This window comes from Euleptes europaea, chromosome 19 (genome assembly GCF_029931775.1).
Source record: "Euleptes europaea isolate rEulEur1 chromosome 19, rEulEur1.hap1, whole genome shotgun sequence".
In the NCBI taxonomy this organism is placed as follows: domain Eukaryota; kingdom Metazoa; phylum Chordata; class Lepidosauria; order Squamata; family Sphaerodactylidae; genus Euleptes; species Euleptes europaea.
In genome coordinates, this window is record NC_079330.1 from 31,603,605 (window position 1) to 31,626,461 (window position 22,857).

General features: G+C 43.4%; 1 protein-coding gene across 1 annotated transcript; it reads right to left on the minus strand.

The window, feature by feature from the left end:
• Nucleotides 1-3,132: 3,132 nt before the first annotated feature.
• On the minus strand, nt 3,133-14,425 carry CHCT1 (CHD1 helical C-terminal domain containing 1). The gene is made up of 4 exons (XM_056865032.1): nt 14,300-14,425; nt 11,875-12,006; nt 8,983-9,158; nt 3,133-3,259 (listed from the first exon to the last, which is right to left on the minus strand). Exons 1-4 carry the CDS (start codon nt 14,423-14,425, stop codon nt 3,133-3,135), a joined length of 561 nt encoding a protein of 186 aa, XP_056721010.1.
• Nucleotides 14,426-22,857: the final 8,432 nt, after the last annotated feature.

The following is a 22,857-nucleotide window of genomic DNA, read 5'->3' on the forward strand; positions in this document are numbered from 1 at the left end:
AGGTCCACAAAGTCTTTACAGGTGTATTGAAATCCGCCACGAATCAGGCAGTACAATCAAAATCGTTCTCAGTCGCGGTCAGCTGATCACGCGTAGACCAATCCAATGGTTCAAATCCCGTTACTGCTGGTTGAGCCGGTTACAAGCGCTAGCACCTGTAGCTATGCGTTGTTTGTTGTTGTGATGTATATAGCACATGAGATAGTAACAAGTATCCTTGTTTTGCATAAGAGTTCAATTTGCTTCCTCAGACTGTGCAATTATTGGATTGGTACAACCAGGCACTTCACTTTAAAGGAAGAAATCTTTGGCTTTCTGTGCAGGGGCGTTGTGCGAATGCAACATTCTTGTTCTTTGGAGCTTTCCACCTTGATTTAGCTCCCCATGTTGGTTAGAAACGCCTTTGCTGCTTTTTTTTATGGGATTGGGAGAAACAGGCCATTTCCAAGGCCTCAGGAAGGAGGACGCCTGTCAGTCATAGCAGACCTTGTCAACCCTGACTGTCCTGCTCATCTCCATAGATTTAATAAAACTCGAAGACCGCCATAAAGAAAATCAGCAGTGTTGGGAAACATGCCAAATATCCTTTTGGTTCTGCCTATTGATGAGGGATGCTGAGAATATTGCAGCAAATGTATTCAAGAGTCCTGCTTCAAATGTTCAGCTGTGTTGATCAAACTTCATCTTCAGGTCTGTTGAGTTTGACATTAAACTGAAGCGGTCAATTACTGTGATAAGTGGCTATGTTTCTAGATTTTGTCTATCACTGGAAAATACATTATCTTCCTTAACCAGCCACCTCAAGTAATGACACAACTTTGAATTGTATTAGAATTCCTTTTTATTGTTAATACTTCAATACAATGAAAAAGTAAAAAACACTTATATGGAATATATGAAAGTCAGATTACATGAAAAAATCTAACAGATTCTAACAAATTATAACAGATCTGAAATACAGTAAAAATACAATAGAATTACATACCCATTAATGTGTCATGCCAGGGAGAATTCTCAGACAGACAGCATGTAAGCATGCCTGGCAAAGAATTTCCAATCTCTTCAGTTACTTTTTCATTAATACTATTGAAGCATTAACAATAAAAAGGAATTCTAACACAATTCAAAGTTGAGTCATTGCTTGAAGAGGCTGGTTAAGCAAGATAATGTTTTTTTTAGTGAAATACAAGATCTAGAAACATAGCCATTTATCACAGCAATTGATCTGCTTCAGTATGGTTTGAGTGCCTGGCATACAGGTTTGATCTATATGATTTGTGATTGCTTTAACAATCTAGCAATCGTGGGAGGGGAATAGATCTCCATTGGGCTGTGGGTCATTGGGCTGAGTAGGGTTGTCCCCTTTCGGGTAGCACCTCCCACTATTACAATTAATCTCCAGATGACCATGATCAGTTCCCTGGAGAAAATGGCTGGTTTGGAGGGTGGACTCTATGGCATTATACCCTGCTGAGGTCCCTCCCCTTCCCAAACCCTGTCCTCCCAGGCTCCACCCCCAAAGTCTCCAGGTATTTCCCAACCCAGGGCTGGCAACCCTACATATGAGGAAGGAATATATTGAAGCAAACTTGTTTGGAAGCCCCAAACAGGTCAATAAACAGCTGCCCGTCTGCAACTGTGCCGATGTGTTTATATGTTTTATTGATTTGTTCTAAATATTTTATCTGCATTTAAAATGTTTTTCAGTGTTTGAAATGTTTTTAATGTTTGCATCTTGGGGACCACGAATTGGGTGGAAAGGTGGCATAGACATGATTTAAAAAAATAAACAAACAAATAAATAAATACAACTGGCGAATGGGACAAGAGCCAAACTTAAGAGTGCAGTTGCTTTGCTAGAGCATACCGAACCCCAGTATACAGTTCCCAGTACTGGCCAGTCCCAGTGCCTCTGGGCACTCACAGTGCCTGAAGGTGACTGCCATTACCTGCGCCAATGCTTACCCTCATCTGGAAAACTGGTATACTTCCTTTGAACATGGAAGTTCCATTTAGCTTCCTTGGCCAATAGCTGTTGATAACCATTTTCAAAGCTGCCTTGGCTATACCAAAGGGAGGAAAAGGGCCTTTTAAAATAAATTGGACTGATTCCATGAAGACAATTCAAGGTTGTGGCAAGGAATTGCCCTTCTGGACCAGCTATCTTTAGCGGGACAGGGGACGATCTCTGCCTTTGAGCTGTATGTTGCCAACTACTGCTTGTGGTGGTAGCTCTCAGCTCTTTCCACACACAGCTACACTTCCCTACGTACAAGGGGCTATGGCATGCAGAACCACAGATTCCTCATAAGAAATAAAATGCATGCCAACCATTTTCAGAATATTGCATGTTTATGTTGCCCTCTCAGTGAGACAGAGGTTTTGATGGATTGGGGCTACCTGAACGAAGTACTATGGAAGCTGCAACAGCCTGTACAGTCCATGCTCTGTCGTTTCCCTGGCAGCTTGCTAGGAAAGTGCACGTCAATGGAAAACAGGAGGCAGGGCGTTGATTCTCACCCTAGAGAGATGGGAAAGGCAAAGACCTCCTTTTTGGGATCCTGATGTCAACAATCATTTTGGATGGGGGGGCGGGGAAGCGAGGTCTAATAATAGAATCATAGAGTTGGAAGAGACCACCAGGGTCATCTATTCCAACCCCCTGCCCAATGCAGGAAATTCACAACTACCTCCCCCCACACCCCCAGTGACCCCTCCTCCATGCCCAGAAGATGGCCCAGATGCCCTCCCTCTCATGATCTGCCTAAGGTCATAGAATCAGCATTGCTGACAGATGGCCATCTAGCCTTGCTTCAAAACCTCCAGGGAAGGAGAGCTCACCACCTCCCGAGGAAGCCGGTTCCACTGAGGAATCACTCTATCTGGTAGGGTAGGGGGACTAGAACCCAGATCGTCTGCACTACAGAGCAATACCAGAGAAGAGTGAGTCTTGCTGGGATCTTTATAGGCTGTCTGGGGCTATCCCATAATGCTGACACACACACTCAATACTTGGCAGATCTTCCTGCCATATAGAAGAAGAAGAGTTGGTTTTTATATGCCGATTTTCTCTACCTTTTTTTAAGGAGAATCAAACCCAGGTCTCCAGATTAGAGTCCACCACTCATTAGGTCATAGCTCATTAGCAAAGAATCTTACCAGGAACTTGGATACTTGGTTGGTCTTGCTGTACCGGTACAATTTGCACAGTTGCTTCTCATCGAGCGCTGAGAAAAGGGCAACAAACCTCCACAGCATCCTAGAAGCAGACGGTGGAAACATGACTGTTTCATAAAATGGGAGGGTAGACAAGACTCCATACCTTACGGCTATCCAGCACCATATGAGGGCTCAAACCATCTTTATCCCAAGGCCGTTGTTCTAGGGCTAGGCTTGCCAATGTCCAGGCAAAAAGGTAAAGGTAGTCCACCCTGTGCAAGCACTGGGTCATTACTGACCCATGGGGTGACGTCACATCCTGACATGTACTAGGCAGACTCTGTTTACGGGATGGTTTGCCATTGCCTTCCCCAGTCGTCTACACTTTACCGCCAGCAAGCTGGCACTCATTTTACCAACCTCGGAAGGATGGAAGGCTGAGTCAACCTTGAGTCGGCTACCTGAAACTGACTTCCGTTGGGATCGAACTCATGAGCAGAGCTTTTGACTGCAGTACTGCAGCTTCCCACTCTGTGCCGCAGGACTCTAATGTCCATGTGGGGACCTGGAATTCCCCCAGAATTACAACCAATCTCCAGAAAGGTGCTCCAACTCCTTAATCATCTTGGTTGCCCTCTTGTGTACTTTATCCAGCCCTGCGATGTCCATTTTGAAGATATGACACTGCAGACACGGAGCTATATTTTGAACCCAGAAACTATATACTCACCAATACCAAAGAATCACACCAGGGCATTGTCTGAAAGCATACGAGATGGCATCCTTGCTGAGGGAAAGCCAGTCTGGAAGTGTTTGAGGAGGAGGTGGAGGAAGAGGACGTTTTTATATCCCGACTTTCTCTACCGCTTAAGGAAGAATCAAAGTGCTTACAATCACTTCTTCCCCTCCCCACAACAGACACCCTGTGAGGTAGGTGGGGCTGAGAGAGTTCTGAGAGAACTGTGTCTAGCCCAAGGTCACTTCCTGGTAAGGTTGCCAACCCTGGCTTGGGAAAATGCTAGAGATCTTGGGGGTGGGGTGGGGAGCTGCTTTGGGAGGCCAGAGTTTGGGGAGGGAATTCAGCGGGGATGTGGTGCCATAGAGCCTGGTACCCAAAACCATCATTCCCTCCAAAAGAACTGACCTCTGTAGTTTGGAGATCAGTTCTAATTTCAGGGAGCCCCAGGTCCCACTGGAAGTTTGGCAGTCCTGTCTCCTGAGACCTTCATGTCTGCCAATTCACACTCCACGAAGAAAGAAAGGTGGGGAATAAATTATGATTTCCGATATATTTCTAGCCGACAGAACAAGCACTGTCTTGGTTTTTAGATCATTGGAGGACTGGCTGTTAGAGAGGCAATTAAAACAGCTTGCAACAGAGTAGAATCTTCAGCAACGCACAATTGAGGGGAGATCCAGTCTTTGGTGTGAACCTCAGGATCTTCCCTGGTTGTATCGGTGCATTGCTGGAAAGCTCAGAGGACTATTGCAAGGTCCAGGAAACCCAGCCTCCTGGTTGCCCTATTGATCGGATGGAATCAATTATGCAAACGGGCTTTTGATTAACTCCTGTTTCTGGGCAATATGGCAGACCTGTCATGTCTGGAAGACCATAATGATGCCGAAGAGTTCATCCCTGCTTAACAAGATATTGAACAATGGCTGATATCGAACCGACAGGCTATCAAGTGCCACGCTGCCCTCGTAAATCGTCCCATTCAACCCCTTTGCTGACCTATTTAGAGGGTAAACTCTGTTGGAATAACGGATGTTCTTATTTTCTTTTTGCAGGGCTGACCAAATTGCAATCACTATGCCTCCCTCCCGATCCATCAACGTTCTGGCTATAAACAATAAATAATTATTTGCTCCGACAGATAAGATGAGCTTCTCTTTTTTTTGGTTCTATTTGTGCTTTGCCTGCCTGAAAATGGAAGGGTGGTTTTAAAGCTTACAACTCTGTATGGGGCAGGGAGGGGGGTAGTCCAATTATGCTATGAATCAGCAACCAGCAACCCTTGGGGCCAGATCTTGCCCCACTGGAAGATGGTTCCTGGTTCCCTAGTTGTCAACCAGAGGTAAAAGGAGCGTTTATGGATAGGTGGTTGCCATGACCCTAGGGTTGCCAGCTGCAGGTTGGAAAATCTCTGGAGATTTGGGGGTTGGAGCTTGAGGTGGGCAGGGTTTGGTGAAGAAAGGACATCAATGGGGTATAATTAGGGTTTCCAGCTCCGGATTAGGAAATACCCGGAGATTTGGGGGGCGGAGGCTGGGGTTTGGGGAGGGAAGGGACTTCAGTGGGGTCTAATACCATAGAGCCCACCTTCCAAAAAGGCCATTTTCTCCAAGGGAACTGATCTCGGTCACCTGGAGATCAGCCACCACCTGGAGGTTGGCAACGCTAGCCTCTACCCAGCAGGCACAGCAGAGGCAGTGGGCTCATGCGGAGGTAGCTGAGAGGAGGCGTAATGCTGGTAGGGTTGCCAACCTCCAGGTACTAGCTGGAGATCTCCTGCTATTACAACTGACCTCCAGCCAATAGAGATCAGTTCCCCGGGAGAAAATGGCCGCTTTGGCCATTGGAGTCTACGGCATTGAAGCCCCTCCCCTCCCCAAACCCCACCCTCCTCAGGCTCTGCCCCAAAAACCTCCCGCCGGTGGCAAAGAGGGACCTGGCAAACCTAAATGCTGGGTTAGAAACCCCTGCGGCTGCGGTAGAACCTCGGTCTCTGCAGGATTCTGGCCCAATTAAGACCTTTACCAGGAAAGTGCCAGACCCGGGGGTAAAGAACAACCAGGGTTGCTTTTCTTCGGGAAGGGAGCTTTGCCAGATCCTTTGGGCCCCTGCCCTCCAGCTCCAGGCCTTGCCTGCTCCTGCCCTCCAGACCTTGGCAAATGAGAATCTGCAGGGTTAGTCCTGCCTCTCAAGGAGACCAGGTAGGGTTGCCAACTCTGGGGAGGGTGGGATGGGGGGGATACAATCCCATAGAGTGCACCTAGGGTTGCCAATCTCCTGGTGGTGGCTGGAGATCTCCCACTACTACAACTGATCTCCAGGCGACAGAGATCAGTTCACCTGGAGAAAATGGCTGCTTTGGAAGGTGGACTGTATGGCGTTGATGTCCCTCCCCAAACCCCGCCCTCCTCAGGCTCCATCCCCAAAATCTCCAGGTATTTCCCAACCCGGAGCTGGAAACCCTAAGTCCACCCTCCAAAGAATCCATTTTCTCCCATGGAACCGATCTCTGTAGTCTGGAGATCAGTTGTATTTCTGGGAGATCTCCAGGCCTAGGGTTGCCAGGTCCCTCTTCGCCACCGGCGGGGGATTTTTGGGGCAGAGCCTGAGGAGGGTGGGGTTTGGGGAGGGGAGGGACTTCAATGCCATAGAGTCCAATTGCCAAAGTAACCATTTTTCTCCAGGTGATCTGATCGCTATCGGCTGGAGATCAGTTGAATTAGCAGGAGATCTCCTGCTACTACCTGGCAGTTGGCAACCCTATGTTTGGCACTATAAGTCTCTAAGGACTTTGAATATGAACTTGTTGGACTTCCCCTGGTGTGATTTGTAGCATGTTTCTTGTATACGATATTTGTGTTATGTGTATACATTGTTTTCTGTATTTCACATTTTTATCAATTACACTAAAGCTATGTAGATAATATATCTGTTGCTTTGGAGCTTTTGTGCTGCTTTATATTATAGTGACCATACATTAGGCAGCATAGGTGAAATTATTTTACAGTACCTGGAGGCTGGCAACCTTAACGCTTGCCAAGGTGGGAACTGAAAGGAAATTTTGGGGTTTAAGATGAAGAAATAATGAGTCTTTATGAGGCAGATAATGAAAGTAAATATATTGAGAGCTGGCTGACAAAAGCACCCAAGTGAGTAGGGTTGCCAGCCTCCAAGTGGGGAGGACCTGGAGATCTCCCAGAATTAAAATTGACCTCCAGACAACAGGGATCAGTTCCCCCTAGAGAAAATGGCTGCTTTGGAGGGTGGGCTGTATGGTGTTATATGCCTAAATGAGAACCCCTCCCATCCCTCCCCAGGCTCTGCCTTCAAATCTCCAGGAATTTCTGCACCCAGAGTTGGCAACCCTACAAGTGAGAGAAGATGGCAGCAGATGTGTGCTGATCTACGTGGGGAAGGTTGAGGCTGCTGCTCGTCCCACGTGGTTCCCGTCTCCTTGACCTGCATAGTTGTGCAAGGCACCGATTCCAAGTCAGCCGGCCAGCTTTAATTAGGCGTGAAATCCGCTAAAGCTTAGCTTGATGAATCAGATCCAACCCAAGTTTAGTCAATGACACTGGGGGTTAAGGGTCTGTTGGCTATTTTTTTTTTAGTTATTATGACTCCATAGCTATTATGCTGTCTTAATTTCAATAAGCTATAGAAAAAAGAACCAAAATTATTTTTCCTTTGAGCAATGAACAGTGGTGCTTATCTACTAGGTTGGAAAACTACCTCACGCTTCCTTCAGTATCTCAGAGAGGCACTGCACTGCAATTCTGGCCTCGTACTAATATAATCATTTGGCTATTGATTAAAAGGCAGATGATAATTCATTTAAAAATTATTTCGTGGCTTGATTTATCAGAAAAAAATCTCAAAAGTGCTCCTTCTTTTTACAGGATATACAATGCCAGAGATGCACATTCTTGAGTCCATTGATTTCTGATGCAGGATTAGTGGTTGTGCTGCCTGTTTGTGAGACCTGCTCATTGTAGTAAGCTCTGCTTGTGTATTTGCAGGTAGGTATTACAAAGAAACCCTCAGCAGGATGGCTCACTCTAGCTTGATCTCATCAGATCTCAGAAGCTAAGCAGGGTCAGCCCTGGTTAGTATTTGGATATGACACCACCAATGAAGTCCAGAGTTGCTATGGAGAGGAAGGCAATGGCAAAACACCTCTGAACATCTCTTCCCTTGAAAATCCTACGGAGTCACCATCACAGTTGGCTGCAATTTGATGTCACTTTACACCACAAACACAGCAGCCTGATAACTCAGCCTAGCCTGAACTTGCCAGGGCTTGGGAGCTAAGCAGGGTTTGCCACAGTCAGTACTTGGGTGGGAGACCACCAAGGAAGACTGGGGTTGCTATGCAAAGGAAGCCAATGGCAAACCACATCTGCTCATCTCTTGCCTTGAAAACCCCAGGATCCTGGGATCGTCATAAATTGGTTGCAACTTGATGACATACTGTTATTATTACTACTACTACTGCTACTAAGACACCTTTAGAATGTGCTACCACTCAGAGACATTGGGGGAGGAGGAAAGGGGCTGTGGCTCAGTGGTAGAGCATCTGCTTGGCATGCAGAAGGCCCCAGGTTGAATCCCTGGCATCTCCAGTTAAGGGGACTAGGCAAGAAGGTGATGTGGAAGACCCCTTCCTGAGACCCTGGACAGCTGCTGCCAGTCTGAGTAGACAATACTGATTTTGATGGACCAAGGGTCTGATTCAGTATAAGGCAGCTTCATGTGTCCTCACTTTTTGAAACTCTATACTTGAAGTCAGTTTCTGATATTCTGTCCTACAAGAATCTAGACTGGGGCTATGCAGATAAAAAGGCGGAGCGACCAGCCTTGATTTCCAATGGGACAGCTCAGCAGGTTCCAGTAGGTTCACAACATTCTTGGGGACAGTTCGGACAAACCTCCCCTTCTCCCCAACTCTGGGTGGCAGCTCCCCACCCCCCATTGTCAGGTTTCTGTAGGGGGAGAATATGTCACAGTGATGGGCTAGTTTGCAGATATTTGTCAGGCTGCAGAAGGTTGACACACAAGAGCAGCCCCCATGGTGGAGAATGCCTTACTTCTTCCAGCGCTTGAGTTCCCACGTCTTACAATAGTGTTGAAGGAACATGTTAATGTGGTCTCCGAGGATGGTCAAGTTCTTTCTGGTGCAACTGACCCTCTTCTCCTTGGGCAAATCCTTGGGCAGATTCAGCTTCCGCAGGCACTTCTTGAAGGGCCTCAGATATTCCTTGCACTGGGGAGCAAAGAGGAAAAAATAAAAACTGCCACTCGTTTGTGTAAGATAGAACACAATGCTTCATTATTCCACACTGCTGGAAACAGTGGCTATTAAAATAGGATCAATGCAAATGTGTTTTCTTTGAGTGATTGTTGAACTTGCTTTTTCATCCTGGCAAAGATAATTTATGAGGGTTTTGATAAACTGATCAATCTGTAACCAGGAACTTTGGTGGTGGTGAGGGGGGGACCATCAGACTTGGTTGGGCTGGAAATACCCTAAGTAAATCCTCTTCAGAAGCACTTAAAGAAAAAGAAATGCAACCAAGAGGAAACATGATAGAGACTGAGATAATTACAAGCATGGACCCGTGAGACCCGTGGTGGGGAATCCCATCTCTCCCCCCACCCGCTTTCGCGGTGGGCCTGCTGCAGGTCCCGGGCACTGAGGCAGCTGCTTCAGGTCCCAGGCTCCACCACAGCCAACGCTGGGCCAACTGCCATGCTCAAGGTAAGAAAGAGCACTCTCTGTTCTTGCACAGAAAACACTATTTTACTTTTGGGGGAATTAACCTCCAACTTTAAAAAAAAAAAGATTTCAGATTTTTCTGCAAACTTGTGTGTGTGTGTGGGGGGGGGTCACCCCAGTTTACAGAAAAATCTGTTTTGGGTAAGTGTGGCCCCAATCCACAGATTTAGGTATCCACAGATGAGGGCCACACTTGAGAAACAGATATTTTGATGCAGGATGTGGAAAACTGGAAAGACGTAGGTCTTTTATGCATGGGTACTTTGACTCATGGACTGACTACCGGAGAAGGACTTGGCCATGTGGCCACCTCCTTCTCTGGCCGCCCTCCGCCGTTCCCCCCCCCTCCTGGTATGATAGTATATCAGTAGATCATCAAAAATATAAATAAAATTGAAGAGAGAGGCAGCTGAGGCTAGATTGGACCCCCCCCCCCCGCATTTGGGTGATGAGTTACCCAGGGGAGGGGGGGCGAGCAATCACCTGATCTTAACCTCAGCTGCCTCTCCCTTCATTTGTATTGATATTTTTAATGATATATCAATATATTATCATAGGAGGAGAAACAAAAACAACAACAGCAGAGGGCAGCCAGAGAAGAAGGCAGCCAGAAGAAAAAGAAAACAGCACTTGGGTTGTAAAACGGCTTGTAAAATGGCACTTGGGTTTCTCCCGCTCACCCTGTCCTCTTTAAAGAGCTTGGGTTATAAAATGGCCAGTTGCCAGGGGGGAGAGGGGACCAGGGTGGTGGTGGTGATGTGTTTATCACAGTAAGCACTACAGCCAATTACAAAGCAGCGTTTTCAAGGGGCAGGGTCTCAGATGCTTCTGGATTTTTGCTGGGGATTCTGCACTGCTCATGATACTTCAGGACTTTCTTTGGGACAAACAACACCATGCATAGCATTTTTAGAAGAGAAACTTTGATAAGCATAGAAAACTGGCCAAGCTACATTGCGTAGTGGTTAGAGCATAGACTTAGGACCTGGGCCAATTGGGCTCAAATCCCAGCTTTGCCCTGGAAGCCCGTCATGACCTTGTACCCGTCACAGTCTCTCAGCCTATCTTACCTCAGAGGGTTGTTGTGAGGATAAGGCGGAGATGTGACAAGCTGCTTTGGGTCCCGTTTAGGTAGAAACTCACTTAAACTCACTTTGGGCATTCGTAAGGGGCGCTATATGGTGGGCCCAGAGGAGTGCACCCCCCCCCAATTTATAATGCTGTGAGGCCAATGGCTCCCAGATGCACTTTCTTGATCAACTGGGTAGTATGCAAACCTGCTTGTGTCCCTCAATAAAGCGAAAGACCTAAAGCAGCTTCTTTTGTAAATGAAGGAATGTGTTGGTCATTCATCTGCCCCTGGAGTCTCATTTTCCCTGCGTTGTAAAAGACAAGGTGCTCAGGAATCTGGCGGTAAAACTAACACATGAAAAAAGTTACAGCATATATTTTAAGCAGTACAAACGGTTACTGAGACACATTAAATATATATAGACATATAACATGTACACACACATATACACACACGTAACATACAATGTATAATGTCTGTTTAACAACTCTTAAGTCTGTAAGTGAATATGAAGTTATTCTTCTTTCTTTCTTTACAGAGGCACCTCACTGGAGCCACAGGTGAGTTAATAAACAGTTTATGTGACGGTTTTGAAGTTCTTATCTCTTCCTTTTGCAAGAAGAATTTCCAAAGGCAAACGTGGTGAAGGAGAGAAGACGACTTGGCAGCCTTAAATAAAGTCGTTTCGCTATTACTCCCGAGGTGTTTTAGCTTTTTCAATTCTCCTATATCAATAAAACAGTTAAAAAAGTTGTTTGTCAACCTCATAATATACTAAACCAATAATCATTATACAAATTATAACTCACCCTGAAAAATGTTCAAATTGTACTCATAGTATTAATTCTTGAGGGCAGTAATATTTCGCTGCTTCATCTTTGCCAAAACCTTGGTCAAATGCAATTGCTTTCACCTGGTCCTGATATACATTTGCAACAGAAAATCATTTAAAGGTATGCATTCATATATATGAAGCCCCCATCTACATTTTCATCGAGGCCATTTGGTACGTGTCTCAATAACCGTTTGTACTGCTTCAAAATATATGCTGTAACTTTTTTTCGTGACCTATTGCAACAGCATAAGAGTATTCTTTATTTTGGTTATGGTAAAACTAACACAACATCTCACTATTTTGAAAGCGTCCTGCGTGAGCCCATCGGTGTAACAGACGAGTGACTCTCCAGATGACGTAGGCCTGACGAGGGTCTCTCTGGTCGTTGCCTCCTTTGCCCGGCTGGTTGGAAGCTGGCTCTCTGTCGCCTGCAAACAGTCGCACTTCGCAGGTTAGTTGTTACAGCCCCATATTTTTAAATTCTGTAATTATTAAGATTTTTGTTCAAGTTTTTTTTTTAAATGTTCACCAGCATTCTGGGTGAAATTCCTTCCCGGTTGCACTTATTTTGTGCAGTACGCACACAGAAGTGGCTCTAGAAAATTTCCCTTTTAGGATATTGTCAGCTGCAAGTTATTCAACAAGGTCCCCAAAGTGTAGCTGTTTAGTTTTCTTTCTGTAACAGAAAATGCGGTGAGGTGTAAAACTTTCACCTGGTGGGCACGGGAGGGCCTTTTCAGTAGCGTCCCCATAATTATGGAACAACTTGCCTCTGTCCCCCTGGGGCTGTGGCTCAGTGGCAGAGCATCTGCTTGGCATGCAGAAGGTCCCAGGTTCAATCCCCGGCATCTCCAGTTAAAGGGACCAGGCAAGTAGGTGATATGAAAGACCCCTGCCTGAGACCCTGGAGAGCCGCTGCCAGTCTGAGTAGACAACACTGACTTTGATGGACCAAGGGTCTGGTTCAGCTTCATGTGTTCATGTGTGTCTGTCTTCAGGAGGCAGTTGAAGACCGATTTATTTAGTACTGCATTTCACTGATTTAGTTTTTATTGATTGGCAGTCCTAAGTGAGATTTTAAATTGTGGTCTTCTCTGTGTGTGTGTTTTTTAGCATTGTTGTTTCATTTGCATTGTAAGCTGCCTTGAGTTCTACAAGGAAGAAAGGAAGCTAATCAATGTTTTAAGTGAAATAAATAAAACTAGATGTGATGCCAGAAGAAAAAATCACTGCTTTTTGTGCTTAGGGTAATTTTTTACCTGAGCAAATGCACCGGGGTTAAAAAAAAAAAACACCACCCAAGTTTTTACAGACAGCACTGATCGGAGGATGCCTTGTTCAGTATCCTAGGGACATCCATTCCAAGCCCTCTGTCTGGTCACAAAAATACCTGATAACATCCCCCAGAAGTGGTATGAGTTATGGAATATATTTTTAAAAACATACAACTAAACTAAAGTAACCTGCCACCTCACATGGAAAGTGTGTCTCAAGGCTTTAGGTGTTTGAAACAGGCTCTGGGTATTGTGAGACCCACTGATTTTGGCCACTAAAACCAGTTTTTTTGTGTATGAAAGAGATTTTGTACATTTCTACAATATCACCCACATTTTTCATACTGTTGACAGGAGGTTTATAAGAACTGTCGATACAAGAAGAACGCCTCCTGCCCACAAAAAACATATAGAAGAAAAGTGTGAGAGGAAAGCAAACAAAAGAAGGGCGAGCGGGGGGGAGTCACACTATTGAAAAGTAGAGATGCAACTTTTTTTTACTATGCCATTGTTGTGTAGTTGTTAGCATGTTGGGCTAGGATCCAGGAGACTCGGGTTCGAATCCCCACCCTGCCACTAAAGCTTGGGGTGACCTTTGGCCAGTCACATACATTCAGCCTAACCTCAACTTCACATGGTGGTTGTGAGGATAAGATGGAGAAGAATGATGTAAGCCTCTTTGGATCCCTACTGGAGAGAAAGGCGGGCTATAAATGACATAAATGAATAAAACAACAGACAGATCAAATAAAAGCCGCAAATTAATCACCTGATACCTCGCAAAGGAGATGTGTGAACTGGGCTTTATTTAGCTAGTATAGTAAAGTTTTTTCACCTGGAAAAGAGGACCAGGGGATTAAATCTTTGATTTCCCATGGACTCATTGGAGCGGGAGAGGCTTGGTCAAGTCCCTTCCGGCTAGTTGTCATCTGTTGAAAGCGATTGAACAATTTGATCTCAACTAGGGTTGCCAACTTCCAGGTGGTACCTGGAGATCTCCTGCTATTACAACTGATCTCCAGGTGACCTCCCTTCCAGGTGATCTCCAGGTGACCTCCAGGTGATCTCCCTCCCCTCTCTAATCCCCGCCCTCCTCAGGCTCCACCCCCAAAATCTCCAGGTATTTCCCAACCCAGATCTGGCAACCCTAGTCTCAACTCACTCAACCTTTCATTGGGATTTACAGAGCAACACTAGGCATGATTTCTCAAGAAGTCCATCACTGTGTTCAGTGGGGTTTAATCCCAGGTTAAGTGTTCACTATTAGTCTTGAACAACTTTTAGTTGGATCAGGGCCTCCATCTTTCAATTTCTTTCTTATAAAATAGGAATATTGGTGACTGATCATCGACTGGTTTATAATCCATTTTTGTTACCTTGCGGTGTATGAAATGACAAATAACTAGAGATAAAGAAGAATTCTACATGGAAATATCCCTTGCCACACCTGGAAGCCCTGGCTGGTCTTCCAGTCTCCTAGGGCCACTCCTCTTCTGGCTTTTCCTTCGCTCAGGAGAACCTTCTCCGCCAGCCAAATCCCGCCTTTTCCTTCTCTGCTCCCAAGGAGCTCCATTGCGGCAAAGATGAAAAGGACTTATGAATTGTAGTGAAGTGTGTGTGGGTGTTTTGATGGTAGCCCGACTTTTGTGATGTCACTTCTGAGGCAAATTGGTTCCGAGTTGCTAGGACAATCGAAGGAGAGGAAATGCTTTCCCAGGAAGGAAAGTGGGAGGGAGGACAAGTCTGGTTGTCGAGGTAGCTGCACAGATGTTTCATTGAATGGTCCAGGGTTTGAGTGGTTCCTCAAATACAAAGCCAAATTCAGACATGCTGGGGTCCTAACTATGTCAAGTTGAAGAGGCCCCATAGATTTACCAACAACAATGGCAATTACAGAGGTGGTTTGCCATTGCTTGCCTCTGTCTAGCAACCCTAGACTTCCTTGGCGGTCTCCCATCGTGAGAGCCAATGTGGTGTAGTGGTTAGGAGCGGTGGACTCTGACTTCCGGGTCAGGTGACCCCCCCGTTGCAATCGCGAAAGCAGCGCTCCTGCTGTCCGCTGCTACGGGGCACATAATTAGCCCCGGGAAGAGCCTGCAAGCGGCACCCCTCGGGACAAGAGGGGATGCAGTCCTGGGTGCCGGTGGCGGAGCTGCCATGGGAGCGATAGCCGCCGAGAAATCGGCGGCGGTCGCTCTGGCAGATTCCACCAAATAGCCGGCGCCATCTTAAAGAAGACGGCAGGAGAGAGCGAGGTGGGACCTGACTTTTTCTTTTATGGATTATTAATAAAGTTTTTTTCTGACTTTTAAAAATCACTATTTGGGGTGTGTGGCAGTTTTCTTTCTTGAAGGACAGTTCTGAAACTATCTATAATTCAGTTACGCTTTTTTGTTCTTTTTTTGGCTTTTTGCCAGTTGAGTGACGCACTCACAAAAAAAAAAGTTTCTTTTAAAACTAAAGACCATTGAGCTAAGAGAAAAGAATTGGAGGATAATCAAGTGACATGGCATAGAAACTTTATAGTGGTCACAGTGATTGTTTTCTCCAAAGTGGTTTGTTCTGAATGAAATGAAATAAAAGAAACTTTCTGCCCCCCCCCTTCCTTCCCTTGGATTATAATGGATTTGTAACTTCAGTCTCCAGTTTTTTTTTTGCCTCACCAATGGGTGAGAAAGAGAAACACACTAAGGACATTTTAAAAGACACAAAGTTGGTGGTACAGCCTCCTGTTAGACGGTCCTCTGTGACTCAAATAACTCAAACAACCAAACAGACAACTTCTCCAATTGCAACAACATCTATTGCTGCCAAGATGCCTTTAAAAACTAAACCTGAAGTGACTTTGACTTCTGTTTTTGAATTGCTAACTAAGACCCATCAGGATGTCACTGAAATGAAACAGGAGCTATCTCAGAATACAGCTACTATAGCTCAGAACTCAGCTGCAATAGCTGCCTTGCAGGATACAATCTCATCTTTGGCTGTCAGGCAAGACAGGGTAGAAACCAAGCTCAAAAAAAATTCACAGGATACTAAAGAAACTAAGAAGAAGGTGGATACCCTGGAGATGTCAATAACATCTGTAGCTGACAGACAGGAGACCCAAAATGATCAGATGGCAATGATGGAGCTCAAGATAAAAGAATCTTCCCTACGTATTCGTGGATTGCGAGAGAAAATTGAGGAGCGGGATTTGCGCAAATATCTGTCGGTTCTCTTGGCAGATTTTTTGCAAGAATCTGAGGAGGTGACTGCAGGGATGATTGTGACAGCCTACAGAATAAATTCAGCATATGCAACCAGGAATAAAGTACCGAGGGACTGCCTGATTCAACTATTTTCTAGAAGCCACAGAGACTTAATACTTAATACTCATTATAAAACACCACTGAAGGTTGGAGGTGAGTCTCTGAGGCTGATGAAAGAAATACCTGCAAGACTACTGAGGAAGAGGAAGGACTTCATGGAGATTGCCCAGCGCTTAAGACTCAGTGGAATTCAATACAGATGGGAATATCCGCAGGGTGTCTCTTTTATTTTTAAGGAGAAAAGGTTCAAGTACACAGAAGTGGATAAGGCAGACCAGTTTTTAAGAAGATATGATGCAGAACTGGTTAAACCTTTCAAGTCAGCTAAACAAGTTCCAACTAGAGAATCTACAGAAGAAGAAAAGGCATCTGAAGCTTCTGGTGGCGGAGATTTGCCAGTAGCTTCATCAGAGGACTCTCTAAATGATGAACCTGAAGACTGAAGATCGAACAGATGGGGGGTAGAGGGGGGTTGTGGTAGTAGGAGTCAAGTATGTATTTACTGTGAAAATATATGGAATCTAACTGATAATTTGATATGTTACAGGCTATATCTTGGAATGTTAATGGATTGAACTCTCCCAACAAAAGGAGGAAAATATTTCATCATTTACGAAAATCTAATGCTAATATTATTTGCTTACAGGAAACGCATATACTCCCAAAGGATGTTGTGAGGCTGGAACATGCTAGGTTGGGTACTTTATTTACAGCTTGTAATAGCACTAAAAAAACTAATGGTATAGCTATGTATATATCTGCTTTATTACAACCAAAAGTTATTTATCAAGATATAGAGGGAAGAGTTTTGTTGTTGGAGGTAATAATTGGTTTCCAAAAGGTATTGCTTGTGGGAATATATGCACCTAATACAAATCAAAAGGTATTTTATGAGAACTTAGCATTATTATTAGCTGAATATGCTACTGAAAAAATGATATGGATGGGGGATTTTAATGGAGTTAAGGTACCTAAGCTAGATAGATCTGGGAAAAAGAAAAAAGCAAGTAATGAAGGAAAGTTACCAGGGATTTTTGATGTTCTTATAGATCAGTGGGATATGTTTGATGTCTGGAGGTTGACACATGGTAATAGGAAGCAATATACTTTTTTTTCACAGAGACATCTCACGTGTTCCAGGATAGATATGATATGGATGTCAGAGGGTCTGGTACAGAAGTTAGAAAAATGTGAGATTCTACCTAGGGTGCTGTCAGACCACAACGCGGTTTCAGTTAAAATTGAAATGGGAAATAGAGGTTACAAACCCTGGAGAATGAATGACTTTCTTTTAAAAAATAAAAAAAATGTAGATAAATTGAAAACTGAAATATCAAATTATTTCATAGAAAATATCGATAAAGGTACCAGTGAAGACATAGTTTGGGATGCCGGTAAAGCAGTAATTAGGGGATTTTTAATTCAACAAAACACAAGATACTATAGGGAAAGGGAGAATAAGAAAAAATGTATATTAGATGAAATAAAGCAAGCGGAGAGATATTTAACTAGATTGCAAGATAAAGAGGCTAAACAAGAACAACAAAATAAGATTAGAAACTGCCAACTTCAATATGAATTCTTACTTGCTGAGGAAATTGAACGAAAAGTTACGTATACCAAACAAAGATTCTTTGAACATGCTAACAAACCAGGTAAAATGTTAGCTTGGCAAATTAAACAGAAAGATAAAAAAATATCAATAACTCAAATAAGAAGGGAGGGCAAGATAACAAGAACTAAAGAGGAGATAGTAGATACATTTGTGAAATTTTATATAGATTTATATAAAAAAAAGTTAGTTTCAGAGGTAGAAATGGATGTATATCTTGCTAAATGGGATTGGCGGAAAATAACACAAGAAAATAAAGAACTTTTAGATTCTCCAATAACCAAGGATGAATTGGAGCAGGCTATAAAAAAAACCAAACTGAATAAATCTCCTGGACCAGATGGTTTTACAGCATATTATTATAAAACATTTAGAGAACAATTAATCCCCTATCTTTTGGAAGTTATGAATTTAGGGATGACAAAAGGTATTATTCCTCAAACATGGAAGCAAGCAAATATAGCTTTAATACCAAAGGTGAATTCTGATATATTGGAAGTTAAAAACTATAGACCGATTTCATTGTTGAACATTGACTATAAATTATTTGTAGCAATTTTAGCTACTAGACTAAAAGGAGTATTGAATCAATTAATACATGATGATCAAGCTGGATTTTTACCAGGGAGATTGATTAGTCAAAATGTTAGGGTGGTAATAGATCTTTTAGAATATGCGGAACAAGACACAACACCAATTGCTTTTATATTTTTGGATGCTGAAAAAGCTTTTGATAATGTTAATTGGCAGTTTATGATTAAGGTATTAGAATATATGGGTTTTGGTGATAGCTTTAAAACTGCCATAAAAAAATATATATACACATCAAACAGCTAATTTGATTATGAATGGATCTTTATCACCAAAGATTCAAATTCAAAGGGGAACGAGACAGGGTTGTCCTCTTTCCCCTTTACTTTTTATTTTAGTACTAGAGGTTTTATTGAATAATCTTAGAAAATCTAATGATGTAGTAGGGGTAAGAATAGGGAGAAATCATTATAAACTTAAAGCTTATGCGGATGATTTAGTATGTTTTTTGATTGACCCGAATGAACAGTTTGACAAATGGAATAAAATACTGGAGGTTTATGGAAAGCTTTCAGGTTTTAAAATTAACAAGGCAAAAACAAAAATTTTGGTTAAAAATATGACTCTCTCACAGCAACAAACATTGACCAAAAAGTCGGGACTCAATATTGAACATAAAGTTAAATATTTAGGAATATGGTTATCAAATAATAATCTTAATTTATTTCAGGATAATTATGTGAAACAATGGCAACAATTAAAAAAAGATTTGATAAGCTGGGAAAAGATTCCTTTATCACTCTGGGGAAGAATATCAGTAATTAAAATGATGTTATTGCCCAAGATGCTTTTTTTGTTTCAAAATTTACCAATAGTGGCAGGCGTACAGACATTTGAGGAATGGAAAAAAGATATTCTGAGATTTATTTGGGGTAAAGAGAGACACAGGATTGCATATAATAACTTAATAGAATTAAGGGAGACGGGAGGACTGGGATTACCGGATTTAAAAATGTATTACCAAGCGGCATGTTTCACCTGGATTAAAGATTGGATTCTCTTGGAGAATCCAAAGTTATTAGAATTAGAAGGATATAAGCTACGATTTGGGTGGCATGCTTATTTATGGTATGAGAAGCAGAAAGTGAATAAGGAATTTTATTTTCATATTATTAGGAAAAATTTATTATATGTATGGAATAAATATAAAGATGCTTTAGAAAGTAAAACTCCCGGTTGGATAAATCCTATAGAAGCTTTTATGCGAAGAGGTGCACATTTAAATTTGGACTGTGATATTTATAGAGAATTGATAGACTATAGAGATGGGGTATGGATATTGAAAACACGTGAAGAACTCCAATTAAAAGACTGGTTTATGTATTATAAATTAAATGATGTTTTTATTAAAGATAATAGATTGGGATTTAATCACACCAAATCTAATTTTGAGACAGTATTATTGAAAGGTAATAAAGGATTGATTGGTAGGATTTATAAAGTACTTATAGAATTGAACTTAGAACAAGAAAGGATTAAACCAGTCATGTTGAAATGGATGAGAGATCTAGGATATAATATTGATTTGGAAATTTGGGAAAAGCTTTGGAAAAATGAATTTAGGTTTACTATTTCGAATGAAATAAGGGAAAATTTATATAAAATGTTTTATAGATGGTATATAACCCCAGTTCTATTGAGTAAAATGAAAAAAGATGACAAAGTGTTATGTTGGAAGTGTGGTACTGATATAGGAACGTTTATGCATAGTTGGTGGTTATGTAAAAAAATTAGAAGATTTTGGCAATTAGTTATGAATGAAACTAACAATCTTATTAAAGTAAAAATCAAGCGAGATCCCGCTTTTTGTTTATTGGGCATTCCAAATAGAGAATTGGATAAAGGTGATAGAGTCATATGCCAATATAGTTTTGCAGCAGCTAGAATTATAATTGCAAAAAAGTGGAAGCAAACGATTAAACCTTCAATTAGAGAATGGAGAGAAAAACTATGGTTATATATGCGGATGGCCAAAATTACAGCATCTTTACATGGTAAAGACATGGAGGAATTTAAAATTATGTGGTCAAAGGCCGCTGCATATTGGGATAAATCGGCAAAAACGGATTTTAAAAATTTAATTAACGAATTATAGTATAACGTGATTTTAATTAATGTATAATAATGTGATTTTCTTTTATTAGTCACTACACCCCATCGGAAGTCCATTGGTGATGGGCACTGTGGTGGGTGGTGGATTTTTGAAGTAGGGCGTAATATATATTTCTATATGTATAACAACGTATGTGTAACAGAATTGTACGCTCTATCTATGTTTGTATTATTTTTTGTCTTTTTATTTTACTATTATTATTTTTTTTCTTTTTTTCTTTTTTTTTGGATTTATTATAAAAATCAATAAAAAATTATAAAAAAAAAAAAAAAAGGAGCGGTGGACTCTAATCCGGAGAACTGGGTTTGATTCCCCACTCCTACACACGAAGCCTGCTGAGTGACCTTGGGCTAGTCACTGTGCTCTCTGAACTCTCCCAGCCCCACCTACCACACAAGGTGTCTGTTGTGGGAAGAGGAAGGGAAGGTGATTGTAAGCTGGTTTGAGACTCCTTACGGTACAGAAAATCGGGGTACAAAACCCAAATCTTCTTCTTCATCATCATCCAAGTACTGACTAGGGCTGACCCTGCTTAGCTTCCAAGATCAGGCTAACTTGGGCTACCCTGATCAGGGTGTGTGTGTGTGTGCAGATGGCACACATATGGTATTTAGAAGTTCTTCATAATCTGAGGCCTTTACCTTACTTAGCTGGTGGGTAAATCCAGCTCGGCTCAGACATGGTTATCTCTCTGCTCAGACATGTCATCCTTTTAGGTAGCTTTTCTGTGAGGGACCCATGGGTTGCCCAGAGAAGGTCCCAGGTTCAGTCCCCTGTGAAAGACACCTCTGCCTGAGACTTTGGAGAGCCACTGCTAGTCAGAATAGCTGGCCAGCTGGTCTGGAACCAAGACACTTCCTGTAGGGTGCTCCTGTCCACTTACCCACTGGTGTCAGACTTGAAAGTGGTTCTTGTACTGTCTCAGAAATGTATCCTAGGCTTTCTGTGGCTGGTATGGATAAATTACATTGGCGCCTTTCATCTCTCTACGAGTTAAACTCTCAGTTTTAATTTGCAAAAAGTTAACTTCAAGAATACTTCACCTCCTCTTTTTGCATCCAAAGGTCAGCATGCTGCTTCCTTTCTTGCCTTTCAAAGCAGCTCTTAAGTCTCTGATTTCAAATGCTCGCTTGCCGTCCCTCTGCCCTGAGGCAGCTACCCAGTCCTGGATGTTCCCTCCATCTACCTCTGGTATTCCCTGGTTTCTCTTTGCTGCTCTTGTGTGTGTAAAGTGTGTAAAATGCTGTCGTGTGGCAGCTGACTTATGGCAACCCAGTAGGGTTTTTAAGGTAAGAGACTAACAGAGGTGGTTTGCCATTGCCTGCTGCTAAGTAGCAATCCTGGTGTTATGTATGTAGTGGAAAGCAGCATCTAAACAGAGCTTGGAGTTTTCTCCAGACTCCTGAGCTGTGTGTTCGTATTGGCTGAAAGACCGTAACTGTCCAATCACAGATTAGAGGGCTTGTGTGCTCTCATTGGCTAGAACGGCTATAGCCGCCCAATAGGATACTGGGGGTGGTTTGGCTGGGAAGGTTGAATGAGCATATAAGCGCGATGCACACTGAGTTAGGTAGCTGTAGTCACATTATCTCTGCCTCATGCCTTGTGTATTGCCCATGCTACACAATAGTGGCGACGAGGATGGGATTTAGGCGCTGGTAGGCAATCCAGCCCATCACCAGCTGATACACGGGGAGAGTCGCAGAGGCGCAGCGATGGCTGCCCCAGGGAAGTTCGAGCCGTTCAACCCCGCCGCTCCAGAGAAGTGGGACTCTTACGCCATGAGCCTGAAATTCTTCATGGCGGCCAATGACATCACGGATGCCAACAAGAAGTGGGCGACCATCCTCAGCAGCTGCGGCCTGCCCACATTCGAGATCGCCCAGGGACTCCGGGCTCCCGTGCAGTTGGACGCGGCCACATTCGACAGCATCATGAAGCCCACTTCGCACCCCAACCGTCCCTACTCGCCAAGCACAATGCTTTCCAGATGTGCCAGCAAGGGCCCACGGAATCAGTAGTCGAGTACGTGTCGACACTCCGCCAGGCTGCTCGAGGGTGCGAGTTCCCGGACCTTGAGGATAGAATCCGAGACCAGCTGGTTATTGGACTCTGGGACGAGAAGACCAGGCTGCAGTTGTTCGCAAAGAAGGCCCCCACGTTCGCGGTGGCCTTAGAGGAAGCAATGGCGTCCAAGGCCACCGAGAAGGTGCCCCGTCCTGCGGCCCTGGCAGCAATTACGCCCCCCGCCGCTGCCATCCCTGTCCACCACGAGGTTAAGGAGGAGACGGACAATACCCACAAGATCTGAGCGACCAGCCGCCGAATTTGCGCCCTTCACAGCCATCAGCACGAACTCTCGGCACACAAGGGCTGCC